Source organism: Melospiza melodia, chromosome 4, assembly GCF_035770615.1.
Source record: "Melospiza melodia melodia isolate bMelMel2 chromosome 4, bMelMel2.pri, whole genome shotgun sequence".
In the NCBI taxonomy this organism is placed as follows: Eukaryota; Metazoa; Chordata; class Aves; order Passeriformes; family Passerellidae; genus Melospiza; species Melospiza melodia.
In genome coordinates this window covers 84,409,670-84,435,087 of record NC_086197.1, presented here as the reverse complement: position 1 = coordinate 84,435,087, position 25,418 = coordinate 84,409,670, and the positions used below count along the sequence as shown (strand labels likewise).

The following is a 25,418-nucleotide window of genomic DNA, read 5'->3' as shown; positions in this document are numbered from 1 at the left end:
AGGCCCCTGTGGCCTCCTCTCAGGGCAGGGGCAGGGCTGAGGCTTTCCTCTCCCGCTCAGCATTAGCAATGGCTCCCTAGAGGAGGTTGGCTGCACAGAGCTTGCTCCCTCTTCTGGGACTGTCTCCCCCTCCCCTGCCTCCCCCTCCCCTGTCTTCCCCCTAGTTGGTGTGAGTGAGGAAGTGTGGTTGTGCTTTAGGAACAGAGCCAGTGTAGCTTAGACTTCCCAGGAGGGAAAGAGGAGCTCTGTGCAGCCGCAGGCGGGTGCCCAAAATGCACGGGTGGAGAAAGCCTCCGGCCTTGCCCCTGCTTTCTGAGGGCGGCGCGAAGCCGCTTAGCGGCAGCGTGGGCAGCGTGACCCGCCTGTAGCCAGGGCCAGGGCGTGCGCCCACGCTGCCGGTGGTGCTGGTGAGCTGCCAGCGTGCGGGCCCTGTACTCGGGGCCCGTGTCGGGACCTTGGCGGCACCCTTTGTCCCCAGGAGCAGCCCCACCCAGGTCCCTGTAAGCAGGGCTGGGGAGGCTCCTTTAGCCAGGCGACAGGAGCGAGCGCTCCCGGGCCCTTGCCAGGGGGCAGCTTGCAGAAGTGCCGTGCCGCAGGGCACGCTCCTGCCTTTGGCAGTGCTTCGGGCTGGCGCCACGTGGCTGGCGGCCTCGTACAGGAGGCTCCCGGGGCTCTGCAGGCGGCCGTGTTGCCGCGCTGCGCTGCGGCCGGGCTCTGGCCTGTCCCCAAGTGGGGCGCGGGCCGGAGCCTGTGCTCCGTAGTGCTTGTTGGGGGGTGCCGGGCAGCGGGGGGCGGCCCCGTAAGCGGGGTTCTGTGCGTCCCCTGGCCTCGGCGGGCGGTTGGAGGGACCCCCTGTAATCAGGCGGGTGTCCCTGGCCCCGGTCTTTCAGAGGCGTGGGGCCAGGAGTCACGGGGCCGGCCGTGTGCCCTCCCTGTCCTCAGGGCTGGGCTGGCGGCCCCTCGGCTTTAGGCCGTGAGCTGGACTGCCTGACGGTAGAGTCAGGTTCCTGTCGCCTTGGGGGAAGGCCGAGCTCTGTGGCTCCCCGGGTGTGGACCGGCCTGTAAGCAGGCTGCGGGTCTGGGAGCCTTTGTGCTCCCTTTCAGCTGGCAGCCTGTGTGGGGCGCCCGCCCCGTTAGTGGGGAGCGCCCCGCAGCTGGTGGAGAGAAGGAGCCTCCATAGGCCTTGGGGACCAGAGCCGCCCTGTAAGTGGGGGCCTGTAAGTGCTCTGGAGCCCCGGGCACTTTTTAGTCCAGGCAGCGGCCTGAGCCCCCTGTAAGCAGGGGTGTGCAGCCTCTTGGCCGCTGCCTTGCGTGCCCAGCTTCCTTTGCCCAGAGGGCCCGGCTCCCAGCACGGCGTGGGACTGCGCCGGACGTCGGGACGGTGAGTGAAGCTGTAGTTGGAGGCTTTTGGGCAGCTGGGGGGCCGCGGCGTTGCTGGCATGAGGCTGTGGGGCTGTTGGGTGGCCCTTCCCTATGGCAGCTGGAGCTCCTCGGGCCTGATTGCGTCCTCGTCGACGTTTGCAGAAGCCGTGGGACAGCGAGGAAAGAGCGAGCCGCAGGAGCGGCCTCTTCGAGCTCAAGAGTGGATCGGCGAGGCAAGAGCCAGCCTTCAGCATTGGCGGCCTCGAGCCCAGAAGCGCAGCCGCAAGGTAAGAGCAGCAGCTTGGAGCTGAAGTGTGGGGCTTTTGGGCAGCCGGTTGGGGATGTCCCTGTGGGGCTGTTGGGTGGCGGTTCCCTGCAGGCACGGGGCCTGGAGTTTCTCAGGCCTGAGCGTGTCGTCGTCCGTTGGCAGAAGCCGTGGGACGACGAGGCAAGAGCGGCAGCGCCTTCGAGATCAAGAGCGGAACGGCGAGGCACAGGAGCCGAAGAGGGACGCGAGGGGCCCTCTGGGCAAAGGGCTTTTTCCAGGCCAGGGCGCCTTCAGGGTGCCGCGGCCGGCTTTGCGCTGGGCGACCTCCCTGCGTGCAGGGCTGGTCCTTGCTGTGCTTGGCCTTTTGCCTTGTGCTCCTTTGGCTGCCCGGAGAGAGGGGCGACCCTGTAAAGGAGGGTGTGAGAGCCCCTGTCTCCGCACCGCAGGGGGGAAACGGAGCTCTCCCGGCCCCCAGCCCAGCTACCCTGTAAGCAGGGCAGGGCTTTTCCCCAACCCCGGCAGCTTTCTGCCTGCTGCTGGCCCCTGGCCAGCGTGACTCCCTGTACTCGGGGCGTGTCACAGCCTGCGTCCCTGGTGCCGGTCCTGAAGCGCTTCAGCGCGTCGAGGCCCCTGTGGCCTCCTCTCAGGGCAGGGGCAGGGCTGAGGCTTTCCTCTCCCGCTCAGCATTAGCAATGGCTCCCTAGAGGAGGTTGGCTGCACAGAGCTTGCTCCCTCTTCTGGGACTGTCTCCCCCTCCCCTGCCTCCCCCTCCCCTGTCTTCCCCCTAGTTGGTGTGAGTGAGGAAGTGTGGTTGTGCTTTAGGAACAGAGCCAGTGTAGCTTAGACTTCCCAGGAGGGAAAGAGGAGCTCTGTGCAGCCGCAGGCGGGTGCCCAAAATGCACGGGTGGAGAAAGCCTCCGGCCTTGCCCCTGCTTTCTGAGGGCGGCGCGAAGCCGCTTAGCGGCAGCGTGGGCAGCGTGACCCGCCTGTAGCCAGGGCCAGGGCGTGCGCCCACGCTGCCGGTGGTGCTGGTGAGCTGCCAGCGTGCGGGCCCTGTACTCGGGGCCCGTGTCGGGACCTTGGCGGCACCCGTTGTCCCCAGGAGCAGCCCCACCCAGGTCCCTGTAAGCAGGGCTGGGGAGGCTCCTTTAGCCAGGCGACAGGAGCGAGCGCTCCCGGGCCCTTGCCAGGGGGCAGCTTGCAGAAGTGCCGTGCCGCAGGGCACGCTCCTGCCTTTGGCAGTGCTTCGGGCTGGCGCCACGTGGCTGGCGGCCTCGTACAGGAGGCTCCCGGGGCTCTGCAGGCGGCCGTGTTGCCGCGCTGCGCTGCGGCCGGGCTCTGGCCTGTCCCCAAGTGGGGCGCGGGCCGGAGCCTGTGCTCCGTAGTGCTTGTTGGGGGGTGCCGGGCAGCGGGGGGCGGCCCCGTAAGCGGGGTTCTGTGCGTCCCCTGGCCTCGGCGGGCGGTTGGAGGGACCCCCTGTAATCAGGCGGGTGTCCCTGGCCCCGGTCTTTCAGAGGCGTGGGGCCAGGAGTCACGGGGCCGGCCGTGTGCCCTCCCTGTCCTCAGGGCTGGGCTGGCGGCCCCTCGGCTTTAGGCCGTGAGCTGGACTGCCTGACGGTAGAGTCAGGTTCCTGTCGCCTTGGGGGAAGGCCGAGCTCTGTGGCTCCCCGGGTGTGGACCGGCCTGTAAGCAGGCTGCGGGTCTGGGAGCCTTTGTGCTCCCTTTCAGCTGGCAGCCTGTGTGGGGCGCCCGCCCCGTTAGTGGGGAGCGCCCCGCAGCTGGTGGAGAGAAGGAGCCTCCATAGGCCTTGGGGACCAGAGCCGCCCTGTAAGTGGGGGCCTGTAAGTGCTCTGGAGCCCCGGGCACTTTTTAGTCCAGGCAGCGGCCTGAGCCCCCTGTAAGCAGGGGTGTGCAGCCTCTTGGCCGCTGCCTTGCGTGCCCAGCTTCCTTTGCCCAGAGGGCCCGGCTCCCAGCACGGCGTGGGACTGCGCCGGACGTCGGGACGGTGAGTGAAGCTGTAGTTGGAGGCTTTTGGGCAGCTGGGGGGCCGCGGCGTTGCTGGCATGAGGCTGTGGGGCTGTTGGGTGGCCCTTCCCTATGGCAGCTGGAGCTCCTCGGGCCTGATTGCGTCCTCGTCGACGTTTGCAGAAGCCGTGGGACAGCGAGGAAAGAGCGAGCCGCAGGAGCGGCCTCTTCGAGCTCAAGAGTGGATCGGCGAGGCAAGAGCCAGCCTTCAGCATTGGCGGCCTCGAGCCCAGAAGCGCAGCCGCAAGGTAAGAGCAGCAGCTTGGAGCTGAAGTGTGGGGCTTTTGGGCAGCCGGTTGGGGATGTCCCTGTGGGGCTGTTGGGTGGCGGTTCCCTGCAGGCACGGGGCCTGGAGTTTCTCAGGCCTGAGCGTGTCGTCGTCCGTTGGCAGAAGCCGTGGGACGACGAGGCAAGAGCGGCAGCGCCTTCGAGATCAAGAGCGGAACGGCGAGGCACAGGAGCCGAAGAGGGACGCGAGGGGCCCTCTGGGCAAAGGGCTTTTTCCAGGCCAGGGCGCCTTCAGGGTGCCGCGGCCGGCTTTGCGCTGGGCGACCTCCCTGCGTGCAGGGCTGGTCCTTGCTGTGCTTGGCCTTTTGCCTTGTGCTCCTTTGGCTGCCCGGAGAGAGGGGCGACCCTGTAAAGGAGGGTGTGAGAGCCCCTGTCTCCGCACCGCAGGGGGGAAACGGAGCTCTCCCGGCCCCCAGCCCAGCTACCCTGTAAGCAGGGCAGGGCTTTTCCCCAACCCCGGCAGCTTTCTGCCTGCTGCTGGCCCCTGGCCAGCGTGACCCCCTGTACTCGGGGCGTGTCACAGCCTGCGTCCCTGGTGCCGGTCCTGAAGCGCTTCAGCGCGTCGAGGCCCCTGTGGCCTCCTCTCAGGGCAGGGGCAGGGCTGAGGCTTTCCTCTCCCGCTCAGCATTAGCAATGGCTCCCTAGAGGAGGTTGGCTGCACAGAGCTTGCTCCCTCTTCTGGGACTGTCTCCCCCTCCCCTGCCTCCCCCTCCCCTGTCTTCCCCCTAGTTGGTGTGAGTGAGGAAGTGTGGTTGTGCTTTAGGAACAGAGCCAGTGTAGCTTAGACTTCCCAGGAGGGAAAGAGGAGCTCTGTGCAGCCGCAGGCGGGTGCCCAAAATGCACGGGTGGAGAAAGCCTCCGGCCTTGCCCCTGCTTTCTGAGGGCGGCGCGAAGCCGCTTAGCGGCAGCGTGGGCAGCGTGACCCGCCTGTAGCCAGGGCCAGGGCGTGCGCCCACGCTGCCGGTGGTGCTGGTGAGCTGCCAGCGTGCGGGCCCTGTACTCGGGGCCCGTGTCGGGACCTTGGCGGCACCCTTTGTCCCCAGGAGCAGCCCCACCCAGGTCCCTGTAAGCAGGGCTGGGGAGGCTCCTTTAGCCAGGCGACAGGAACGAGCGCTCCCGGGCCCTTGCCAGGGGGCAGCTTGCAGAAGTGCCGTGCCGCAGGGCACGCTCCTGCCTTTGGCAGTGCTTCGGGCTGGCGCCACGTGGCTGGCGGCCTCGTACAGGAGGCTCCCGGGGCTCTGCAGGCGGCCGTGTTGCCGCGCTGCGCTGCGGCCGGGCTCTGGCCTGTCCCCAAGTGGGGCGCGGGCCGGAGCCTGTGCTCCGTAGTGCTTGTTGGGGGGTGCCGGGCAGCAGGGGCGGCCCCGTAAGCGGGGTTCTGTGCGTCCCCTGGCCTCGGCGGGCGGTTGGAGGGACCCCCTGTAATCAGGCGGGTGTCCCTGGCCCCGGTCTTTCAGAGGCGTGGGGCCAGGAGTCACGGGGCCGGCCGTGTGCCCTCCCTGTCCTCAGGGCTGGGCTGGCGGCCCCTCGGCTTTAGGCCGTGAGCTGGACTGCCTGACGGTAGAGTCAGGTTCCTGTCGCCTTGGGGGAAGGCCGAGCTCTGTGGCTCCCCGGGTGTGGACCGGCCTGTAAGCAGGCTGCGGGTCTGGGAGCCTTTGTGCTCCCTTTCAGCTGGCAGCCTGTGTGGGGCGCCCGCCCCGTTAGTGGGGAGCGCCCCGCAGCTGGTGGAGAGAAGGAGCCTCCATAGGCCTTGGGGACCAGAGCCGCCCTGTAAGTGGGGGCCTGTAAGTGCTCTGGAGCCCCGGGCACTTTTTAGTCCAGGCAGCGGCCTGAGCCCCCTGTAAGCAGGGGTGTGCAGCCTCTTGGCCGCTGCCTTGCGTGCCCAGCTTCCTTTGCCCAGAGGGCCCGGCTCCCAGCACGGCGTGGGACTGCGCCGGACGTCGGGACGGTGAGTGAAGCTGTAGTTGGAGGCTTTTGGGCAGCTGGGGGGCCGCGGCGTTGCTGGCATGAGGCTGTGGGGCTGTTGGGTGGCCCTTCCCTATGGCAGCTGGAGCTCCTCGGGCCTGATTGCGTCCTCGTCGACGTTTGCAGAAGCCGTGGGACAGCGAGGAAAGAGCGAGCCGCAGGAGCGGCCTCTTCGAGCTCAAGAGTGGATCGGCGAGGCAAGAGCCAGCCTTCAGCATTGGCGGCCTCGAGCCCAGAAGCGCAGCCGCAAGGTAAGAGCAGCAGCTTGGAGCTGAAGTGTGGGGCTTTTGGGCAGCCGGTTGGGGATGTCCCTGTGGGGCTGTTGGGTGGCGGTTCCCTGCAGGCACGGGGCCTGGAGTTTCTCAGGCCTGAGCGTGTCGTCGTCCGTTGGCAGAAGCCGTGGGACGACGAGGCAAGAGCGGCAGCGCCTTCGAGATCAAGAGCGGAACGGCGAGGCACAGGAGCCGAAGAGGGACGCGAGGGGCCCTCTGGGCAAAGGGCTTTTTCCAGGCCAGGGCGCCTTCAGGGTGCCGCGGCCGGCTTTGCGCTGGGCGACCTCCCTGCGTGCAGGGCTGGTCCTTGCTGTGCTTGGCCTTTTGCCTTGTGCTCCTTTGGCTGCCCGGAGAGAGGGGCGACCCTGTAAAGGAGGGTGTGAGAGCCCCTGTCTCCGCACCGCAGGGGGGAAACGGAGCTCTCCCGGCCCCCAGCCCAGCTACCCTGTAAGCAGGGCAGGGCTTTTCCCCAACCCCGGCAGCTTTCTGCCTGCTGCTGGCCCCTGGCCAGCGTGACCCCCTGTACTCGGGGCGTGTCACAGCCTGCGTCCCTGGTGCCGGTCCTGAAGCGCTTCAGCGCGTCGAGGCCCCTGTGGCCTCCTCTCAGGGCAGGGGCAGGGCTGAGGCTTTCCTCTCCCGCTCAGCATTAGCAATGGCTCCCTAGAGGAGGTTGGCTGCACAGAGCTTGCTCCCTCTTCTGGGACTGTCTCCCCCTCCCCTGCCTCCCCCTCCCCTGTCTTCCCCCTAGTTGGTGTGAGTGAGGAAGTGTGGTTGTGCTTTAGGAACAGAGCCAGTGTAGCTTAGACTTCCCAGGAGGGAAAGAGGAGCTCTGTGCAGCCGCAGGCGGGTGCCCAAAATGCACGGGTGGAGAAAGCCTCCGGCCTTGCCCCTGCTTTCTGAGGGCGGCGCGAAGCCGCTTAGCGGCAGCGTGGGCAGCGTGACCCGCCTGTAGCCAGGGCCAGGGCGTGCGCCCACGCTGCCGGTGGTGCTGGTGAGCTGCCAGCGTGCGGGCCCTGTACTCGGGGCCCGTGTCGGGACCTTGGCGGCACCCTTTGTCCCCAGGAGCAGCCCCACCCAGGTCCCTGTAAGCAGGGCTGGGGAGGCTCCTTTAGCCAGGCGACAGGAACGAGCGCTCCCGGGCCCTTGCCAGGGGGCAGCTTGCAGAAGTGCCGTGCCGCAGGGCACGCTCCTGCCTTTGGCAGTGCTTCGGGCTGGCGCCACGTGGCTGGCGGCCTCGTACAGGAGGCTCCCGGGGCTCTGCAGGCGGCCGTGTTGCCGCGCTGCGCTGCGGCCGGGCTCTGGCCTGTCCCCAAGTGGGGCGCGGGCCGGAGCCTGTGCTCCGTAGTGCTTGTTGGGGGGTGCCGGGCAGCGGGGGGCGGCCCCGTAAGCGGGGTTCTGTGCGTCCCCTGGCCTCGGCGGGCGGTTGGAGGGACCCCCTGTAATCAGGCGGGTGTCCCTGGCCCCGGTCTTTCAGAGGCGTGGGGCCAGGAGTCACGGGGCCGGCCGTGTGCCCTCCCTGTCCTCAGGGCTGGGCTGGCGGCCCCTCGGCTTTAGGCCGTGAGCTGGACTGCCTGACGGTAGAGTCAGGTTCCTGTCGCCTTGGGGGAAGGCCGAGCTCTGTGGCTCCCCGGGTGTGGACCGGCCTGTAAGCAGGCTGCGGGTCTGGGAGCCTTTGTGCTCCCTTTCAGCTGGCAGCCTGTGTGGGGCGCCCGCCCCGTTAGTGGGGAGCGCCCCGCAGCTGGTGGAGAGAAGGAGCCTCCATAGGCCTTGGGGACCAGAGCCGCCCTGTAAGTGGGGGCCTGTAAGTGCTCTGGAGCCCCGGGCACTTTTTAGTCCAGGCAGCGGCCTGAGCCCCCTGTAAGCAGGGGTGTGCAGCCTCTTGGCCGCTGCCTTGCGTGCCCAGCTTCCTTTGCCCAGAGGGCCCGGCTCCCAGCACGGCGTGGGACTGCGCCGGACGTCGGGACGGTGAGTGAAGCTGTAGTTGGAGGCTTTTGGGCAGCTGGGGGGCCACGGCGTTGCTGGCATGAGGCTGTGGGGCTGTTGGGTGGCCCTTCCCTATGGCAGCTGGAGCTCCTCGGGCCTGATTGCGTCCTCGTCGACGTTTGCAGAAGCCGTGGGACAGCGAGGAAAGAGCGAGCCGCAGGAGCGGCCTCTTCGAGCTCAAGAGTGGATCGGCGAGGCAAGAGCCAGCCTTCAGCATTGGCGGCCTCGAGCCCAGAAGCGCAGCCGCAAGGTAAGAGCAGCAGCTTGGAGCTGAAGTGTGGGGCTTTTGGGCAGCCGGTTGGGGATGTCCCTGTGGGGCTGTTGGGTGGCGGTTCCCTGCAGGCACGGGGCCTGGAGTTTCTCAGGCCTGAGCGTGTCGTCGTCCGTTGGCAGAAGCCGTGGGACGACGAGGCAAGAGCGGCAGCGCCTTCGAGATCAAGAGCGGAACGGCGAGGCACAGGAGCCGAAGAGGGACGCGAGGGGCCCTCTGGGCAAAGGGCTTTTTCCAGGCCAGGGCGCCTTCAGGGTGCCGCGGCCGGCTTTGCGCTGGGCGACCTCCCTGCGTGCAGGGCTGGTCCTTGCTGTGCTTGGCCTTTTGCCTTGTGCTCCTTTGGCTGCCCGGAGAGAGGGGCGACCCTGTAAAGGAGGGTGTGAGAGCCCCTGTCTCCGCACCGCAGGGGGGAAACGGAGCTCTCCCGGCCCCCAGCCCAGCTACCCTGTAAGCAGGGCAGGGCTTTTCCCCAACCCCGGCAGCTTTCTGCCTGCTGCTGGCCCCTGGCCAGCGTGACCCCCTGTACTCGGGGCGTGTCACAGCCTGCGTCCCTGGTGCCGGTCCTGAAGCGCTTCAGCGCGTCGAGGCCCCTGTGGCCTCCTCTCAGGGCAGGGGCAGGGCTGAGGCTTTCCTCTCCCGCTCAGCATTAGCAATGGCTCCCTAGAGGAGGTTGGCTGCACAGAGCTTGCTCCCTCTTCTGGGACTGTCTCCCCCTCCCCTGCCTCCCCCTCCCCTGTCTTCCCCCTAGTTGGTGTGAGTGAGGAAGTGTGGTTGTGCTTTAGGAACAGAGCCAGTGTAGCTTAGACTTCCCAGGAGGGAAAGAGGAGCTCTGTGCAGCCGCAGGCGGGTGCCCAAAATGCACGGGTGGAGAAAGCCTCCGGCCTTGCCCCTGCTTTCTGAGGGCGGCGCGAAGCCGCTTAGCGGCAGCGTGGGCAGCGTGACCCGCCTGTAGCCAGGGCCAGGGCGTGCGCCCACGCTGCCGGTGGTGCTGGTGAGCTGCCAGCGTGCGGGCCCTGTACTCGGGGCCCGTGTCGGGACCTTGGCGGCACCCTTTGTCCCCAGGAGCAGCCCCACCCAGGTCCCTGTAAGCAGGGCTGGGGAGGCTCCTTTAGCCAGGCGACAGGAGCGAGCGCTCCCGGGCCCTTGCCAGGGGGCAGCTTGCAGAAGTGCCGTGCCGCAGGGCACGCTCCTGCCTTTGGCAGTGCTTCGGGCTGGCGCCACGTGGCTGGCGGCCTCGTACAGGAGGCTCCCGGGGCTCTGCAGGCGGCCGTGTTGCCGCGCTGCGCTGCGGCCGGGCTCTGGCCTGTCCCCAAGTGGGGCGCGGGCCGGAGCCTGTGCTCCGTAGTGCTTGTTGGGGGGTGCCGGGCAGCGGGGGGCGGCCCCGTAAGCGGGGTTCTGTGCGTCCCCTGGCCTCGGCGGGCGGTTGGAGGGACCCCCTGTAATCAGGCGGGTGTCCCTGGCCCCGGTCTTTCAGAGGCGTGGGGCCAGGAGTCACGGGGCCGGCCGTGTGCCCTCCCTGTCCTCAGGGCTGGGCTGGCGGCCCCTCGGCTTTAGGCCGTGAGCTGGACTGCCTGACGGTAGAGTCAGGTTGACTCCGTCTTCACTTGACAGAAAACATAATCTATTAAAGATACAGATTCAGTTAAACAATGTGTTTTACCATATAAACTAAAACAAATCATCAAGGAAATGGTTAAGTTATAGTCACACTATTCTGCATATTAATCTCTTTTTTCTTTAAATGATTCATGAAGAACTTCTACACTGTCTACAGTCTTTTTCCTGTTTAATTCATGAGATTTAGGAAGTTAGACATTTTTTTTTATATAGGAGTGTAACTATTCCTTTGCAACTTTCAAAAAAATAGGGTACCATCAACGTAACTTTTCCTACTTGTAAAATTGGTAGGATTGTAGCAGATATACACTTAAGTACCTGTGACATTGAGAGAATGGTCACACAAGTAGCACCAGTACAGGCATGAAATTTTGCAATATTTAAGAAACAGCAACTGCAGCCTGTGGTTGTTGATGTAGTAGACTGGCCCAAAAGCACACCCTATTGTTTTTAGGTGGACCAGGAGGTTGCTGTTTACATGCTCTTAAAAAGCTCTGCTCTAAACTTGAAAGAGTACCCTCTATGTATTTATTTCCAGAATAAAGGTCAGCTTTCCCAAAATGAAAATAAACATGTTCCTGTGCCTGAAAGGCTCCACACACTACACACCCTTCTCTCTTTCTTTCCCCTTCTCAAATGCAAAGAGCGAAGCTTTGCAGCATGCTCTCAACAGAATTATTTCGCCTTAAAAAGAATGAACTTCTAAGTCTATAATCTCTCAAAACCCAACAATAAAACAACAAAAACAGGAACAAAATAACCTCACCACCTTGTCAGCAGCTATCACCCTGGTTACCCCAGAATTCCTATTAACTTGGAAATTCTAATAGAGTTTGAAATCTACCCTATCGTACCCATAGTTCAGCTACAAGAAAAGGTCACCTGTATGGGGAATGTTCCTTGTTTCAGGGCAGCTAAGTTAAACAGGTTTTAAAAATAGTTAGGAAAAGAAATAAATGAGAAGTAATATATCTAAAAATAAACAAAGCCTCTTTCAAAATCAGTAGTAACTACTGTTATTTGGCCAGTTTCTTTCTGTTTGTTGGATGTTTTAGTTCTGGCTAGCAGCTTATGTGTCCCAGCACTCAGAAAAAGCCTCTCCCCCCTTTTAATAGCCCAGAAATTGAAGTTTAATGGGAAAGAATATTCTGTTTTCACCCTTCAGATAAGAATGTCAATCCACATTCTCAAGTTTCCACATAATAAAGACTTTTATTTATATAAAAGCAATAAGATGCAGAACACTTTACAACTCCTACAAAAGTGAAGTATAAGCAAAAACATCAATTATGACTTGTACTCATAACTTTACAAAAGCATTTATCAGTCACGCTGACTGCATAACTGCAGTTACAACAATCTCTTGCAAATATATGAAGCCTACTACATATTGCAATATTTCACTTTGCTATCAGCATAAATCCATGTGACTCATTACCTTTTTCTAAAGGTATCTTCTAAACACTAGACTACAGATACCAACAGAAAAGACAGATGTGTTAAAAATATTAACAACAAATTTTAAAATTATTAGACAGATACATCATTTACTGTGTTATTCCATGGCTCCTACTGCTGCAACTATATTGCTGTTTAAAAATTGAAGTTTTTAAACCTTCATTCAAACAGTTGATTTATTTTATTGGATTGTGCTGTGTTGGCTGCATTTGAAGGATCCAAACTACTGAGCCATCTGCACCACAACTGCTTTCCAAGCTTTATCTTTGTCAAAATCCTTTAAGGTATTATTGGAAACCTAAAAGTAAACAAATTTCAGACAAATGTAAACATGAAAAATGTTTTGATTAAAAACTGAAGTTCAAGCAAATAAACACCTGAGAAAATCTAGCAGAATGCAAATGTGAATAGGTACAGCCAGAGCTTTTAAAATATTCTATACATTTGTAAATTGTATAGTTTTGGATATTACAGAGTTTCTATTTAGGATATAACAGTGTAAATTGTATAATACTTGAAATGTTTGGGTCTAAGAAACTTGGCCAAATTCCCACTTTAAACATGTTACTTAAGACATTTTTTCAAGACTTTTTCTAAAATATGACTGAAAGCCTTCACACCTGAACCTTTAACCCCAAAACCAGAAGCAGCCCCCATGGTGCAACTGAAGCAAGATTTACCTATATACATGCAAGCAAAGTAAGGTCTTGCCTAAGAACACAGACTTCTGAGAAGCCAAAGGGACTTGCAACTTCACCTATAACATTATTCATGCGTTTAAATACTAAAAGGTAAGCAAAAAAGTGTTGCTTTTGCAGAGAAAGTGCTCCTTTTAGCATTTAACACCTAAGTTCTCATTGACTCACAAACCAGGAACACTTTTGTCAATAATCTCCAGCAGAGAACTCTTTAGCCATGCCATGACCCATGCTCCAAAACATGACTTGCAGCAGTGGAAGCGCTGCTGTGCTTCATCTTTTATACAGAACCTAAGGCCCAGGACACAGACCCAGCAAATAAGCAACCCACACCAAATATCCTCAGCAGCCTGAAGGGACATAATTCCAAAGCTTTCCCTTTCCATTAGCAGATGTTTACTAACTTGACTGATTTCAGTCTCTGCTCCCAGTGCTTTCTATCCAGTGCTAGACTGAATCCAGCACTCTCCTTCTATTGAAGTAAACATGAGTTACTCTCTGAGAGTCTTTAAGGATACAGGGTTTAGCTCTGTACAACAGAGGAAAGCCTAAGCAGTACAGTTCTGTGTCCTGTGTCATGCCCAGTTATCATCTAACCAGGAAACTATTATCTTGATTACAAAATTAAGTTTCATAGAACAACTTTTAATTGTGGTCTGAATTAAGATCAGAATTTAAGACCACAAAACATTATCAAAAAAAGTATTTTAAAATAGGCATTTTCAAATTTTCTAGTGGGTATAAATACAAACCTCTGTTGTTCTGTATTCCTGTTTCTTAGCCTGTGATGGTGTCCATGCTGAATCTTGTAGTTTCATTTTTGTCTTGTAATTCACACACTGTATTACAGTTCCAATAGTAAGGCATGCCTGAATTAGCAGCATCAACATCAGAAGCAACAGGAGTACATCATAAGATTGCTGAAAATAGACATATGTTGTTAATTACTTGAATAAAATATTTGATAATGTTCCCATCTCTATACTTTAACAATTCCTATCTAGACTTTTTTAACAAATTATAATTTACAGTTTATTTCAGCATAAAGTTTCAACCAAAATTTAAGTGCCTGAGTTTGTTGAAAGTAGAAGAGATCTATAGCTTCTAAAAATATGTTAATTTATCAAATTATCTTTTCCTTTGGAAACAGAACAGAATTGAGGAAACTATCTTCTAAAATAGTGTCTTACTGCTGGTTTTGACCTAAGCAATGTCACAGCTATGCTTGGGCCTGGCCCTATGCCTTGCTGGCTCTGACCTTGCCCTGCTGACCTGAGTTTCTGGATGACCTTGGATTTGCTTCAGTACTGTGGACTTGCCTGGCAATCACTGCACCTGGCTACTATGGCTGGACCTGCCTTTCTTTACTATTTTTTGGGATGCTGTAGGACTGCTCTGCTTGCCAATGAAGTTTCCATTAATTTTCTGTCTTGCTGTTTCCTCCTGCTCCATAGTTCATCACCCTGTGCAGAGCAGCCCACTCTTGTAACCGCACACAAAGCAGAGTGAGAATGTAAGAAATGCTCTGCAGGGCCACACCAACTGTCTAGACAGTGCAGTCATCTGTCTCCAACATGGGTGACAGAAGCTACTTAAAGAGGGGATGTGAAATGTCACCATTCCTGTGGTTCAACAACACAGCACACTCCCCCAGAATATCAACAGGATCACAGAAGTTGATTTTCCAGTCCCTGAGACCTCAGTTTATTAAACCTTTTCTCTCTTTCCTTCTAAAGTTACAAGACTACTTAATGACTAATGGAGACTCTTAATGGCCTTGGTCTAATGCCCCTAAGTGGTTCTTTGAACAACATCAGGGATTGGCAAACACTTTGCCAGTAGAGCACAAGAAAGCTCTTCAGCAATGCACAGGTAACATTTCATACTGAAATGCTTTAAACTTTGCAAACTGTTTCTTCTCTGTCCAAATCCAGACTTTGAATAAATACAGGTGTAATCTTACAATCCCAATGATTGGTAAGCATCCTAAGAAACAGAAAAATGTACTCTTCAAAGACTCCTAGAATCTTTTATAATTTGTAGTATTTAAATTAAAGTCTCAAGGAGTCTAGCATACTGTATATTATTTTACTGTGTCTTTAGAATAAAATCCTATCTTTTTAAAACTACAATTTCAGGGTGCCAATAGATGTAATATAATTTCAATTATATAATAAGTCAAACAAGAGTTTTTACATAATTTCAATAACATTTCATTCAATCTTTATAATGCAGGACCTTGTCTTCATATATTCCCTGATTTGCTACTGCCTTGCTACTGTAACATATAGAAGTTCATTTTTCAATTGCATAAAAACACATACTTTAACAGCAGGTGGATAACTTTTAAAGATGTCAACAACTTGCATGATACTGAAGGATAAGTATGCAGAAGCAGTGAACAACAAAGGAGAGGTAACACTGCTAATGGCAATCAGGACCTCAACCTAAAAAATAAGATAATAAATGTTAAATAATAATCTAAAAAATTAACTCTGGTTTGTAAGCTATGTCTCCTTGAAGCAAGCATAACAAAAGTGTGTAAAACTGCATAAGATTATACACAAAAGACAAATACTAAGAGCTATCCACATTTCATGAAGATACAGAAGCAAGATTTGTATAACCTAAATTTCCTAGCCAAAACACTGCTGGCTTGAAATTCATATTTCATTCAATACAGATGATGACATTTTTGCCTTATTTTGTAAGAGCCTTTGATACACACCTAGAGGAAGTAATACCCAATCTGGAGAGCCAGTATAGAAGCCACCATTTATTCCTCAATTTATATGAAGCAATGAGAATTAAAAACAGATATTGCAGACTTGCAACATAAAATACCTTAAGCAAATAAATTTGAGTGTCCTGAGGCAAATTTACTGCCACACAACAGCAGCTGAGCTTCACTCAAATATCACCCCTACAGGATTGTACTCTGACTTCAGTTGTGGTTATGCCTCATTACTCACTTAAATATGGTCACATGACTATTAATTAGAACAGATATTTTAGGGAGCCTTAACTATACATCTAGAACATTCAAGGAATAAATGCACTCTACTGAATATTATTAGTGCTTGCTGCTAATCACAAAGATGAAGAATTTGTTTAAAATAGGTTCTAGGTCCAGTACAGCCTGCACACCTAATTTTCTTCTTTCAGAAACCACAACAGATAATGAAAGAAAAAGGGAACTTCATCTCAGGAGCTTGAAAGCAGTTCTTGCCATACCATATGAGGCATGTCATTTTTCTATAGTAGTATCTTTTCACACAGAATTGGTACAAAATATCCAAAAACCAAAACAGAACAAAACAAACAAACAAAAAAAACCCAAACAACAACCAACCAAACTCTTCAAATTCTTTTCTAGAACTGATTAAATGAGGCGTCCAAAGGACCTGCTGGAGTTCTTTTAAGGGATACCAGCTAACACTCCTGCTACATATTTATTTGTTACATTTTGTAGAAGCAGCTAAAAACAAGTGAGCAAACTTGATTAGTGCCCATTATCAGGCAGATTTTCTTAGCATTATTCCATTTTAATTTAGAAGTCCAAGTATTTCACACACTTACCAGACATTTACTTGGATATTCAGCAGCTACATGACTTGCAATAGCACTTGGAAAGCACTAAACAAAAGAGTGCAACAAAATAAGTATTTATTAACTTGAAAATTACAAAAATTATTATTGAGTTACAGTAATTCCCACTATTCACAGCTCTTTTCTTTTGTGAATTTTGAATGCTGAAAAGCTTGTTTATGAACTTTTTCCACTTCATGAAAAGGGATTTTACAGACACATGTATAAACCTAGTGGTCATTGTCTTCTTTCCAAATCAGTTCCTTTGTGGCAAGCAGGGTAGCACAGCATCATTTCTGAATCCACTGCTCCTGGGTACAGGCTGTCATTAAGGAGAAGGGTTACCAATCACAGTCTCAGACTTTTAAAACAGGTAAAACTGAGAGGTTAAATAAGATATTCTAAGGATTTTACCATGCTAAAACGAAACTAAACTTTTCCTTTTGCAGCCTAAAATATTCTAAAACCTATGACGTTTTTTGACAGAACACCTCACTTCAAATACACTTGTTTTAATACTCATTTCTGTTTTACTGAATTGAGGTCTGAGAATGTATCAGAACAATTTACTGAAGTATTGCAAACCAAAACAGATGAAAAATATTGCATAAATATATTAAGTAATTGAAGTTTTAATTAATTTGCTAAGCAGCAATTCCCAAACAGTATTAGAGCCAAATAAATACTCCACTGGGGAGGAGAAAAGTGAAAAAAAAATTGAATAAAAGCCATTGTTTTAAAAGAGTAGCTTCTATTTGCACTACTTACAGCAACTAAGATCCAAAAGAATGTTACTGAGAGGTATGGACCTGAGACTAGAACATCCATATTCAAAGCAATTATTCCACCAAATACTGATGAAATTCCAATAATCACCTCAATTACCTAAAATAAGTAAGAGCACACAAATTATTAATAACATATTTGAACATCAAATTTCCTACTTGCATATAGAAAGGACCTCAGTGGAAAGAATAAAATGCATTTATGCTACTAGCTAGGCATAAAGTCCATGTTTTCCAGATCTAAAATGTGGCAAAACACTAACTAGCTTAAGTGAAAAAAAGATCAGCTTCATTATACATATTTATGCTTTCATTTATTAGCTCCCCTGAACAATAGTTCAGTTTACACTATTTATCCTTATGTCATTATGTAGTCTCCTTCCCATAATAAAAAGCAGTTGTGATTGATCTTGCAATCTTCTAAAAGGAAGTATTTTACTATATATCTCTCATTTTTGTCTTTATTCTTTCAATTCTTAGCTACAGTGATCTCTTCCCGGCTTTAAAGAACCTTAGCACTGACAAAGGTGAAATAATAAATTGATTCAATGAAACAATGCTTTTCTTACTGAGTATGACTTAAGAATTCGAGCAGGAAAGCTGACATTGCTCAAAACAATGGCACTGTCGTGTGCAGCATTCTAGAGGGGAATAAAAAAAATCGTGGTAAAAAATGTACAAAATACACAAATACACATTTCTTTCTAGTTTCTTATACAACCTCTTACAGGTCCTAACAGTGGTACTTAATATCTGATGGGCCCAGAAGAGGTGACAGTGACACATCACAGTGTCCTCCTGGGTAAGACCACATCAATTACATTAAAACCAAATTAATTAGTATCAGATTAGCTGTTCTACAGCCACCATTCAATAATGAAATATTTTCATCTTGTCTCCCTTTTCCACCTTCAAAGAATATACTTTTTTCCTGAGCCTTCAGATTTTACAGATGTGGATTAGCACAAGACAAAGGAGGACAGGGCACTACACAACTTTATCAACCAGTATTTCCAGTGTAAAATCATGTTTGCTTCATTCTAAAAGAAGTACTGTTGTAGAAAAATGAGGGTGGGGTTTGGGACAGCACTAGTGAATAAAGAAAATTTTATCAATAGTCCCAAATCCTGAAGCCAAGAGTCATTGTGCAGATACCACCAAACCAGCATACAAGACAAATACTTTCTCTACATCAGGCTTCAAAAAGGTATTGTTTGCATACATACAAGTTGTAGTACTTTAATATTTCAAACATCAAGTTTCATTCTACAGAACAGAAATAAAACATTTGCCATGCCCATTCATGGGGTATTCAAAGAACTCTGTGCTATATAATTTTCAATGGGTAATTTTGAGTGGGGTCATTGCACTTTTAAAAGCTAAAAGAAGAAATAACTGTTTAGTATGGTACTTTTATTTGTAGTTCAAATATAGCTTTAGCATGCGAAGTTATATACTGGTGTTGCCAATAAATTTTCGGCACATGTAATACAGGAAAATGGGGAATTTTTTACCATGCACAATCCTTAAGGGTACCTACTTTCTTTCTTGTACAGCAGTCTTCAGTAGACCTAGCTGAAATGATCACAGTAGTTGCCATGAAGATTTCCAGCAGAATAAGTAGAATCAAATTGAAATTTATCTGTCAGTAAAATCCCAGACATGAATGAGTTATGTCTTCCATATGAAAAATAAAGGAAGGGGCTAAGTCTAGCATGATTAGGCAGGTTGAGTAGTTTCTGTCAGATTTAGACACATCTACTGATAACATACTTTGTTATCTATTTTCTTGGCTCTTGACAAACTTCAACAACAACATAATACTCAGAATGCCTAACCTAAGAAAGAAACATTTACTTCATTTATGGAAATATTTTGCCTGAAGATTCTATCACTGTCTTCCAGAAGAAGAGCTTATGAGAAGGGAGTGTTTGCTGGGTACATTTGCTTTTTGCAGCTCCTTCTATGTGAGCCCAGAACGCTGCAGCAACTAATGGAACATTCTCAGGGGAAGGAGGGCCACAGGTCACAACTCCTAGGCTGCAATCTCAAACAGTGTGCTACCATATTGGACACTGAATGAAAACACAAACCAAAGAACTTCACCAAGGATCCCAGTTCTGTGCCCTGCTCAGTGCTGGTAAAGCATTCACAAACACTCTTCATGGGTTCACGATGCTTGCAGACTACATGGCAAAAACATGGATGCTGCCATTGCTCATATTCAAGAGACTAATAAGTGAATGCAATACTTAATGTTGCTTTTTTGTTCCTTATTATTCTCATGAAAAGAGGTAGACACCTACACTGCATGGACTGAATCATTTCCTAGAGGCACACAAGTTAGGAAGAATGGATCTCCCTATCTTGTCTTCAAAAGCACCATGTTTTTCCATCAGCTGCCCAAAAAAACATCTGGTAGTCAGTCAGGCCATTGGGGCAAAGTACCAAAAGTCTAGCAAGAACTGACACCATTCCAAACCTATACAATTACAGCAAACCATTATTCAACAACTTAGAACAGAATGATATTGTTTCCTCATGTCAGACCTGCTTTGTTGATGATGAAATCTCCATCTCTCTCTGACACATGTCTTTCAGCACATGTTTTTTGAAAAATGTAGTAAGTGGCAGATTTAGGAGGCTTTTTTGGACACTGAAATTCACTTTTGCTTAGGAAATGATAATTGAAACTATGTGCTTTGCTGCACCCAACAGACTGTACAGTTGTCCTAACTCTGCAAAGAGTGATAAATGTCATTGAGGTAAATTTCTAGAAAACGTGCTACAATAAAGAATACAGGACTTGTTAGGCAAAAGAAGAAGTTTAAATGTGTGGCCTGCAGAACAATTTATCCAGATTTAAAATTCCCATGATTTAGACATGTTTTGACACAGCACTAACACTGGTATGAGCTGGCAAGGCCTCACGTTATACTTGGCATTGCAGTGCCAAGTAGATGCACAAGTTTGAGTCCAGAAGCACTGTAACTAAACTGATGGACTATCACACTTAGTCCTAGGTACAAGAAGTAAATAACAAAAATTGAAAAAGTAAGAATAAATAAATTATATTCTTGTCAATATTATTGCAGGTAACTAACATTGGGCAAAGAAATGTAAAGTTGCTGCTGTATGATCTCTCCTCACAGACCAAGCAGGAATACTGGGATATTGGCAGCAAAGTAATGACATGTGATCTCCAGCCACCTAATGTCCTCCCCACCTTGTTTTTTAACAAAGATAAATGTATCACAATTAGTAATTGTTTTAGTAACTTACATTTATAGCTGATGGATTGAGGACAAGTTTGCATCCAAACCAAACTAAACATGTCGTTGTAACAGCAAATGTGGAGACAAAGAGAATCTGAAAATTTGGTATCTGAAAAACAGTTTCAGAATGGGTTTTTTCTCTTATTTTAAACATGGGGGGAATATGAACACACATACAGATATATAAAGACAGATTATATAGATAGATCTAGATATATAGAAAGATACATAAAATTGACAATAAAGTTTCATACTTACCACATTAATTTTATTCCTTGCTATAGCAAAGCTCACAACTGCTGAAGGAATACACTGGGAAAATTAAAAGAAAAGACTAGTGGGATCTTCTGCACAATGAATTTTATATATACTTCTACAGATGTATTTTATGTGTCTGAATTCATACTCAGTACACTTAGACAAACAGAAGATCAGAACCTCTGAAGAAAAAATTTCACTTGACTGAACTCATTAATCACAGTGTCTGAGAATTACAAGAAGTTTAAATATACCTTCCATATCCCTCAGTTTTGACTAACTACCCAGCAAAATGTGATGAGTAAAAGAAAGAAAGTCTTGCATGAGGTATTTCATGCCTTTGCTAGTTTAAATCAACTCTAGCAGGCCTTGAGCAGGAGAAAACAGTGCTACTCCCAAACTGGACCTGCACATTCTTTAGACCATCATCCTCACTGAGTATGCTAAAATTTGCCCAATCTCAAAACAGTTCTGAAGAACCTTGTGAAAATCTGCTGAGTCAAGACACACTTGGAGAATTGTGCCTGGGATGTCCTTTTGGCTCACTGGGAACTATCTTTCCTACTTGAGGACATAGAGAAATGGAAAAGTCGTGCACCAATAAAAAGTCTCACAAAGCAGTTTCTCTATCCTTTCACTGTTCCCCACCACAACAGACATGGTTCTGTTACAGATCCAACTCTGTTTTACACAAATGCCTACTAAAATTATAATAAAAGTGTTATAGTATTATAATAACATTATAATAAAAGTTAAATAATGAATCATGCAATAAATGCCACATTTCTAATTCTCTTCCCTGAACACTAATGGCTTAACAATGGAACACTATGAAGAGATTAATACTGATAGGTAAAATTCTTGGCAGCACTTCCTCAATACCTAAATGACCTTTACTGAACATAATTAAAACATTCTTCTATGTCCTGGAGTTCCTAGAACACTACAGGACTATGTTTAGGCAACTTAATGCAAGTACAAGTCCGGATGGTAACAGTCTGGAGAGCAACTCAGCTTCAGGCTAAACGAGACACTTGGTGGCCAGCTGGCTCCACATCTCTCTAGGCTCTTCTGACTGCACCAACATCACCATCTGCAGCAGGAGCTCCAACACCTTCCTCACATACAGACACCAAACACACACACCTTCAAACCCAATGTGATAACCTGCTGCAGCCAAAGTTCTACCAGGTCTTTGGAAATTTTCAAACATGAAGTTCCAAGAGTTAAGATCGGGGCAGAGAAAGAGACATCTCAGTAACCAAACCAATGCTGCAGGGAATGAGGTATCTGTGAGGATACTGACTTAAACTCCTCCAGCTTTAACACCTTTAGTGGAAACCCAAGTGATAACTCATTCACAGAGAAACTCCTGGGACTTGTTTGTTTCAAGTAATCTTGGACCTAACTTAAATATATAAGTCAAGTTGAGAAAATAACAACAACAGAATACTGCCACAAACAAAGCAAGTACATGAGACTTATTAATATCTAAAGTGCAAACTAATTATATATAACACAGTAAACATGTATATGTGCACCTCAAAGTACAGAAAAAAATACTGGGCTCTGGAAAATGTCAGCCATCTTCAAGGCATATTATTTTACTTTAATGCATTATTTTACTAATAAAATAATTCAAGAGAATTTTAGTCTGCTTTGGTACATGGATAATATGGAAAAATAAACTGAAAACTTAACACTTTGAGATAAAATATTAAATACATTTTGATAGCATACAGCCAGAAAACTTTCCAAATACATAGCAAGAAAATTTTTCTAAAAATGAAGCACAGAAAAACTGCTCAGCAGATTAACCTTGCATTCCAGTAGTAAGCTGATAAAGAAAAATGGTAGCACAAACCCAGTTGTCTTTATGACAACAGTTATTCCTTTAACCATACAACAAAAATCCATTTAATGAACTGTTAAATATAATTAAATCTTCCATGAAGAAAAGCAGTGGAAAAAGAAGAATAAAAGACATAAAACCACAAAAATTATTTTCTATTGCATTTGCTGTCAAACAGCCACAGCAAATAATTAAGAATGCTTACTGAACCTGCTGCACAACGTAAATAATCCATTTCAGATGGAAAAATATTTCCCAGATATAGTGAAAATCCAGAAGTAATAAGGAGGCAAGTCTGCAAAGCAACAAATAGGATAAATTTATATAAACAAAACTGTTTAAAAAAAAACACTAGTCAGACATAAATCAGTAATCAACCCCTTTCAAATTGAGCTATTTTTAAGAAAGCAGTTTTTGTGTGAATAAATTTGAAGAAAAATATCAAAATACGCTGATTTCTGAAGATATTTTGCTGGTTACTAAGACCTAATAATGAACAATGTTCATGTTTAAATCAAGAATTTTGTCCTGACCTGGCAAATACCTCAATATAACTCAAAAGGTAACTGCAGTGTTTAGTGGTAAAAATGTTTCAGAAACCTCAGCTATGTCTCTACTTTGCATTCCCTGCTTGAGTCTACCAACATTCATTATGCATATGGGCAGCTGGGCAATTGCCAACTAGAACACAGCAGTAAAAATAGTATTGGGATACATTAATGAAGTTTCTCCCACTATATTCTTACATCCCTCCAAATTCTCTTCCTGTCTTCATTCAGTGGCACATCCAAAAATGTTCAACTGCTCCTCTTACCTTAAAAGGTTTATTTCATAACTACCACAGTTACACACTCTGCAATAAGCCATTAGTGTCTTCTACTAACATTATTGTGGTTTTCCTTGTCATTCCTATGAGTAGGCATTTCTTTGAAGGAGCTAGGAAAGGTAAGAGACAGAACTGCTCTTTTGTTTTATTTGGTTATTTTTTTTTCATGTTGGAAAATTATTGGGGGTATTTAAAGAGTCCTTGTCAAAAAAGGACAGAAAATAAGGAAAGCGTCTGTGCATGTACAAACACACACGGAATTTTGGAAGACTGTTAGAACAATCTATGGAACCATGAGTTGAAATTGTGTTTGATGCTCATCAAATGATTTCTGCACCAAACCAGCCCGTCAGCCACTTTGATGTCACTGTACAGTTGGCAACTGCTCCCTGAAGTAGATGGTTCAGTTCACTTACAGTGACTTACAGTGCTCAGCATGCAGACTTTCTCTTCTGGACACTGTCTTTCAGAAGGGTTGATAGACACTAAACACTTGGAAGAAAAATCTAATTGGAACTTAATCTAAGAGTTTATTAATAAAATTGCATTTTCATTTTATTTTCATTTTCCCATGAAATTCATTCTCCTTGATAATATGACTTCAGCAAATGATCATTAAATATTATTCTCTCTAAAAATTTACAACTACTTAGTAAATTACAGACAGTTGTTCTTTTGCACAATTAAGTGTGAGAAAATTTAATGCAAATATAGCCAGCACTTCTTTTCATGTGACAGTACATCTGAAAGGAAATCCAAGCCTTGCAGTTTGTCAGAAAAGAAAAAATGCTCAGCTATTTCCACAAAAATAAGGCAATACTTTTATTCACTGTGCATAAACAAGCAATTACCATATTAACAGTGGGACAATATTAGTTCTAAATAAAAAGTACGCTTCAAGACACACAAGCTGACAGAAAAAGAAAAGATCAAATTTTAATTGCAATAATGAAGTTTAATTAACTTGGCCCAGAACATGGAGAAGCATATCATGTACATGCAAGATGAGTATCCTGTAATTCTAGCAGTGAACACAAAAATTCAAATCACTGTGTTGTTTGTGTAAGAAGCACAAGTATATACCTCATCACACTAACGATTATACCAAATAATTATGTGGCTATTGAACCCTGATAGATTAATGTGGCAATCAAGTACCACACATCTTTTTAATGCCAAAATGCTATCATGGCAGCCAGAGTACATTCAATAGTTAGAAGTATTTTTAAAAGAATACACATGGTCTGCATACTTTATATATTCTACCAAAAGGCACTGCTTATACATACACATGGGCTGATATTTACCACTACCAAACTTATTCTCTACTTATATGATTAATATCAATGATAAAAATAAGCCTTCATACACCACTTTTGATAAGTAAAAAAACAGTCAAAGAATACCAGCAGTCTACATTCCAAATTTGCTAAATATGTTTCTATTTTTACAAAGATTTTTTTTCAATAATATCAGTGATTAAATTCTTAGTCTTCAAATGATGTCAAACAGAACAGAGCACTAGGCACTAAGAACTGGGCACTAAGGCCTCTATTTTGAAATTTGCTATAATTTAAAGTACTTACTCCCATCAGCAAAGAAAATATCCATGTTTTGTAACTAAAGCAAGGATGCAGCCTCTTTGACAGCTGAAGGTCACTGGATTTGATATCTGGTATATAATTTCCATTCTCTTGTTTTCCTCGCTCCAAAGTTGGCATCCTGTCATAGCTAAATTCTTCTCTGTAACCTTCTTCCCTGGTCATAACACTTCACAAAAGCAATTAAATAATAATAATGCAAGTTACAAAGAAAGAGAAAAAAATATAATTTAGACCCTTCACATACCAAAATCAGCGTTCAACTCGGTTTTTTTGCATTCAAGACGAAATGAATAAACACAATGTTTAGCTACTGGATGTATTTACATCTCAAAATACATAAACTTTCTAACAACTTACTTGCACACCTTAACTAAATTTCATCCTACAGCCACAGTTCATAATGACATAATAAAAGTACCAACATATTTAAAGTTTGTGTATCTATGATACCTCAGTAAATTTCTATATCAAGATCTAAGAGCCAGTTTTAGAGGTGTTTAGTTAGTGCATACCTCTATAACCAAAGCTTTTTTCTTTTTCAACTCTAGGGCAGCAAAGAAAATCAAACAGGTTTCAATATAAATTCCATTTGATTTCAACACTTTTTATCAGCTATCTAAAATGACAGACTTCCCTATGAGTCCCATGAACACACACACCCACAATAACTCAGCTACAGCAAACTGTTTCTAATTTACCCTCTACCAACCATTTCTCTTGTTCACTTCATCCTTTTTTGCTCACCTCTCTGCTCCCCAACCTCTTAAAATACCACAAGGAGCATCTTATTTTAGAATTAAGGTACTGTAGATTTTTCAGCAGTTAAAAACCTTGGTGCTTACCTTCCACTGAAAAGTGAACTGTCAGTTTAAAGCAGCCCTGTGAACACAGCTGCCTGTACACTTTGTGATATTCTCACCGTTCAGTGAGTCATGCCGGCTTTGAAAAGTTCTCCCTTACACTTTGGCTTTCAACAACATCTATTCAGATATGGAACAAAAGCACAGCAAGAACTTCAGTTATGCC

General features: G+C 48.3%; 1 protein-coding gene across 2 annotated transcripts; it reads right to left on the bottom strand.

Annotated features, from left to right (window-relative positions):
* Nucleotides 1–11,232: 11,232 nt before the first annotated feature.
* On the bottom strand, nucleotides 11,233–25,367 carry MLC1 (modulator of VRAC current 1). Of its 2 annotated transcripts, XM_063155431.1 has the most exons (12): nucleotides 25,235–25,367; nucleotides 24,375–24,558; nucleotides 22,168–22,257; nucleotides 20,111–20,164; nucleotides 19,860–19,961; nucleotides 18,118–18,219; nucleotides 17,147–17,218; nucleotides 16,561–16,677; nucleotides 15,784–15,840; nucleotides 14,529–14,651; nucleotides 12,957–13,124; nucleotides 11,233–11,804 (listed from the first exon to the last, which is right to left on the bottom strand). In XM_063155431.1, exons 2-12 carry the CDS (start codon nucleotides 24,552–24,554, stop codon nucleotides 11,730–11,732), a joined length of 1,140 nt encoding a protein of 379 aa, XP_063011501.1. In that variant the 5' UTR covers nucleotides 24,555–24,558; nucleotides 25,235–25,367; the 3' UTR covers nucleotides 11,233–11,729. The 2 variants fall into 2 exon arrangements, with proteins under 2 accessions (XP_063011501.1, XP_063011502.1); XM_063155432.1 differs by lacking the exon at nucleotides 20,111–20,164 and having other exon boundaries at nucleotides 19,860–19,946.
* Nucleotides 25,368–25,418: the final 51 nt, after the last annotated feature.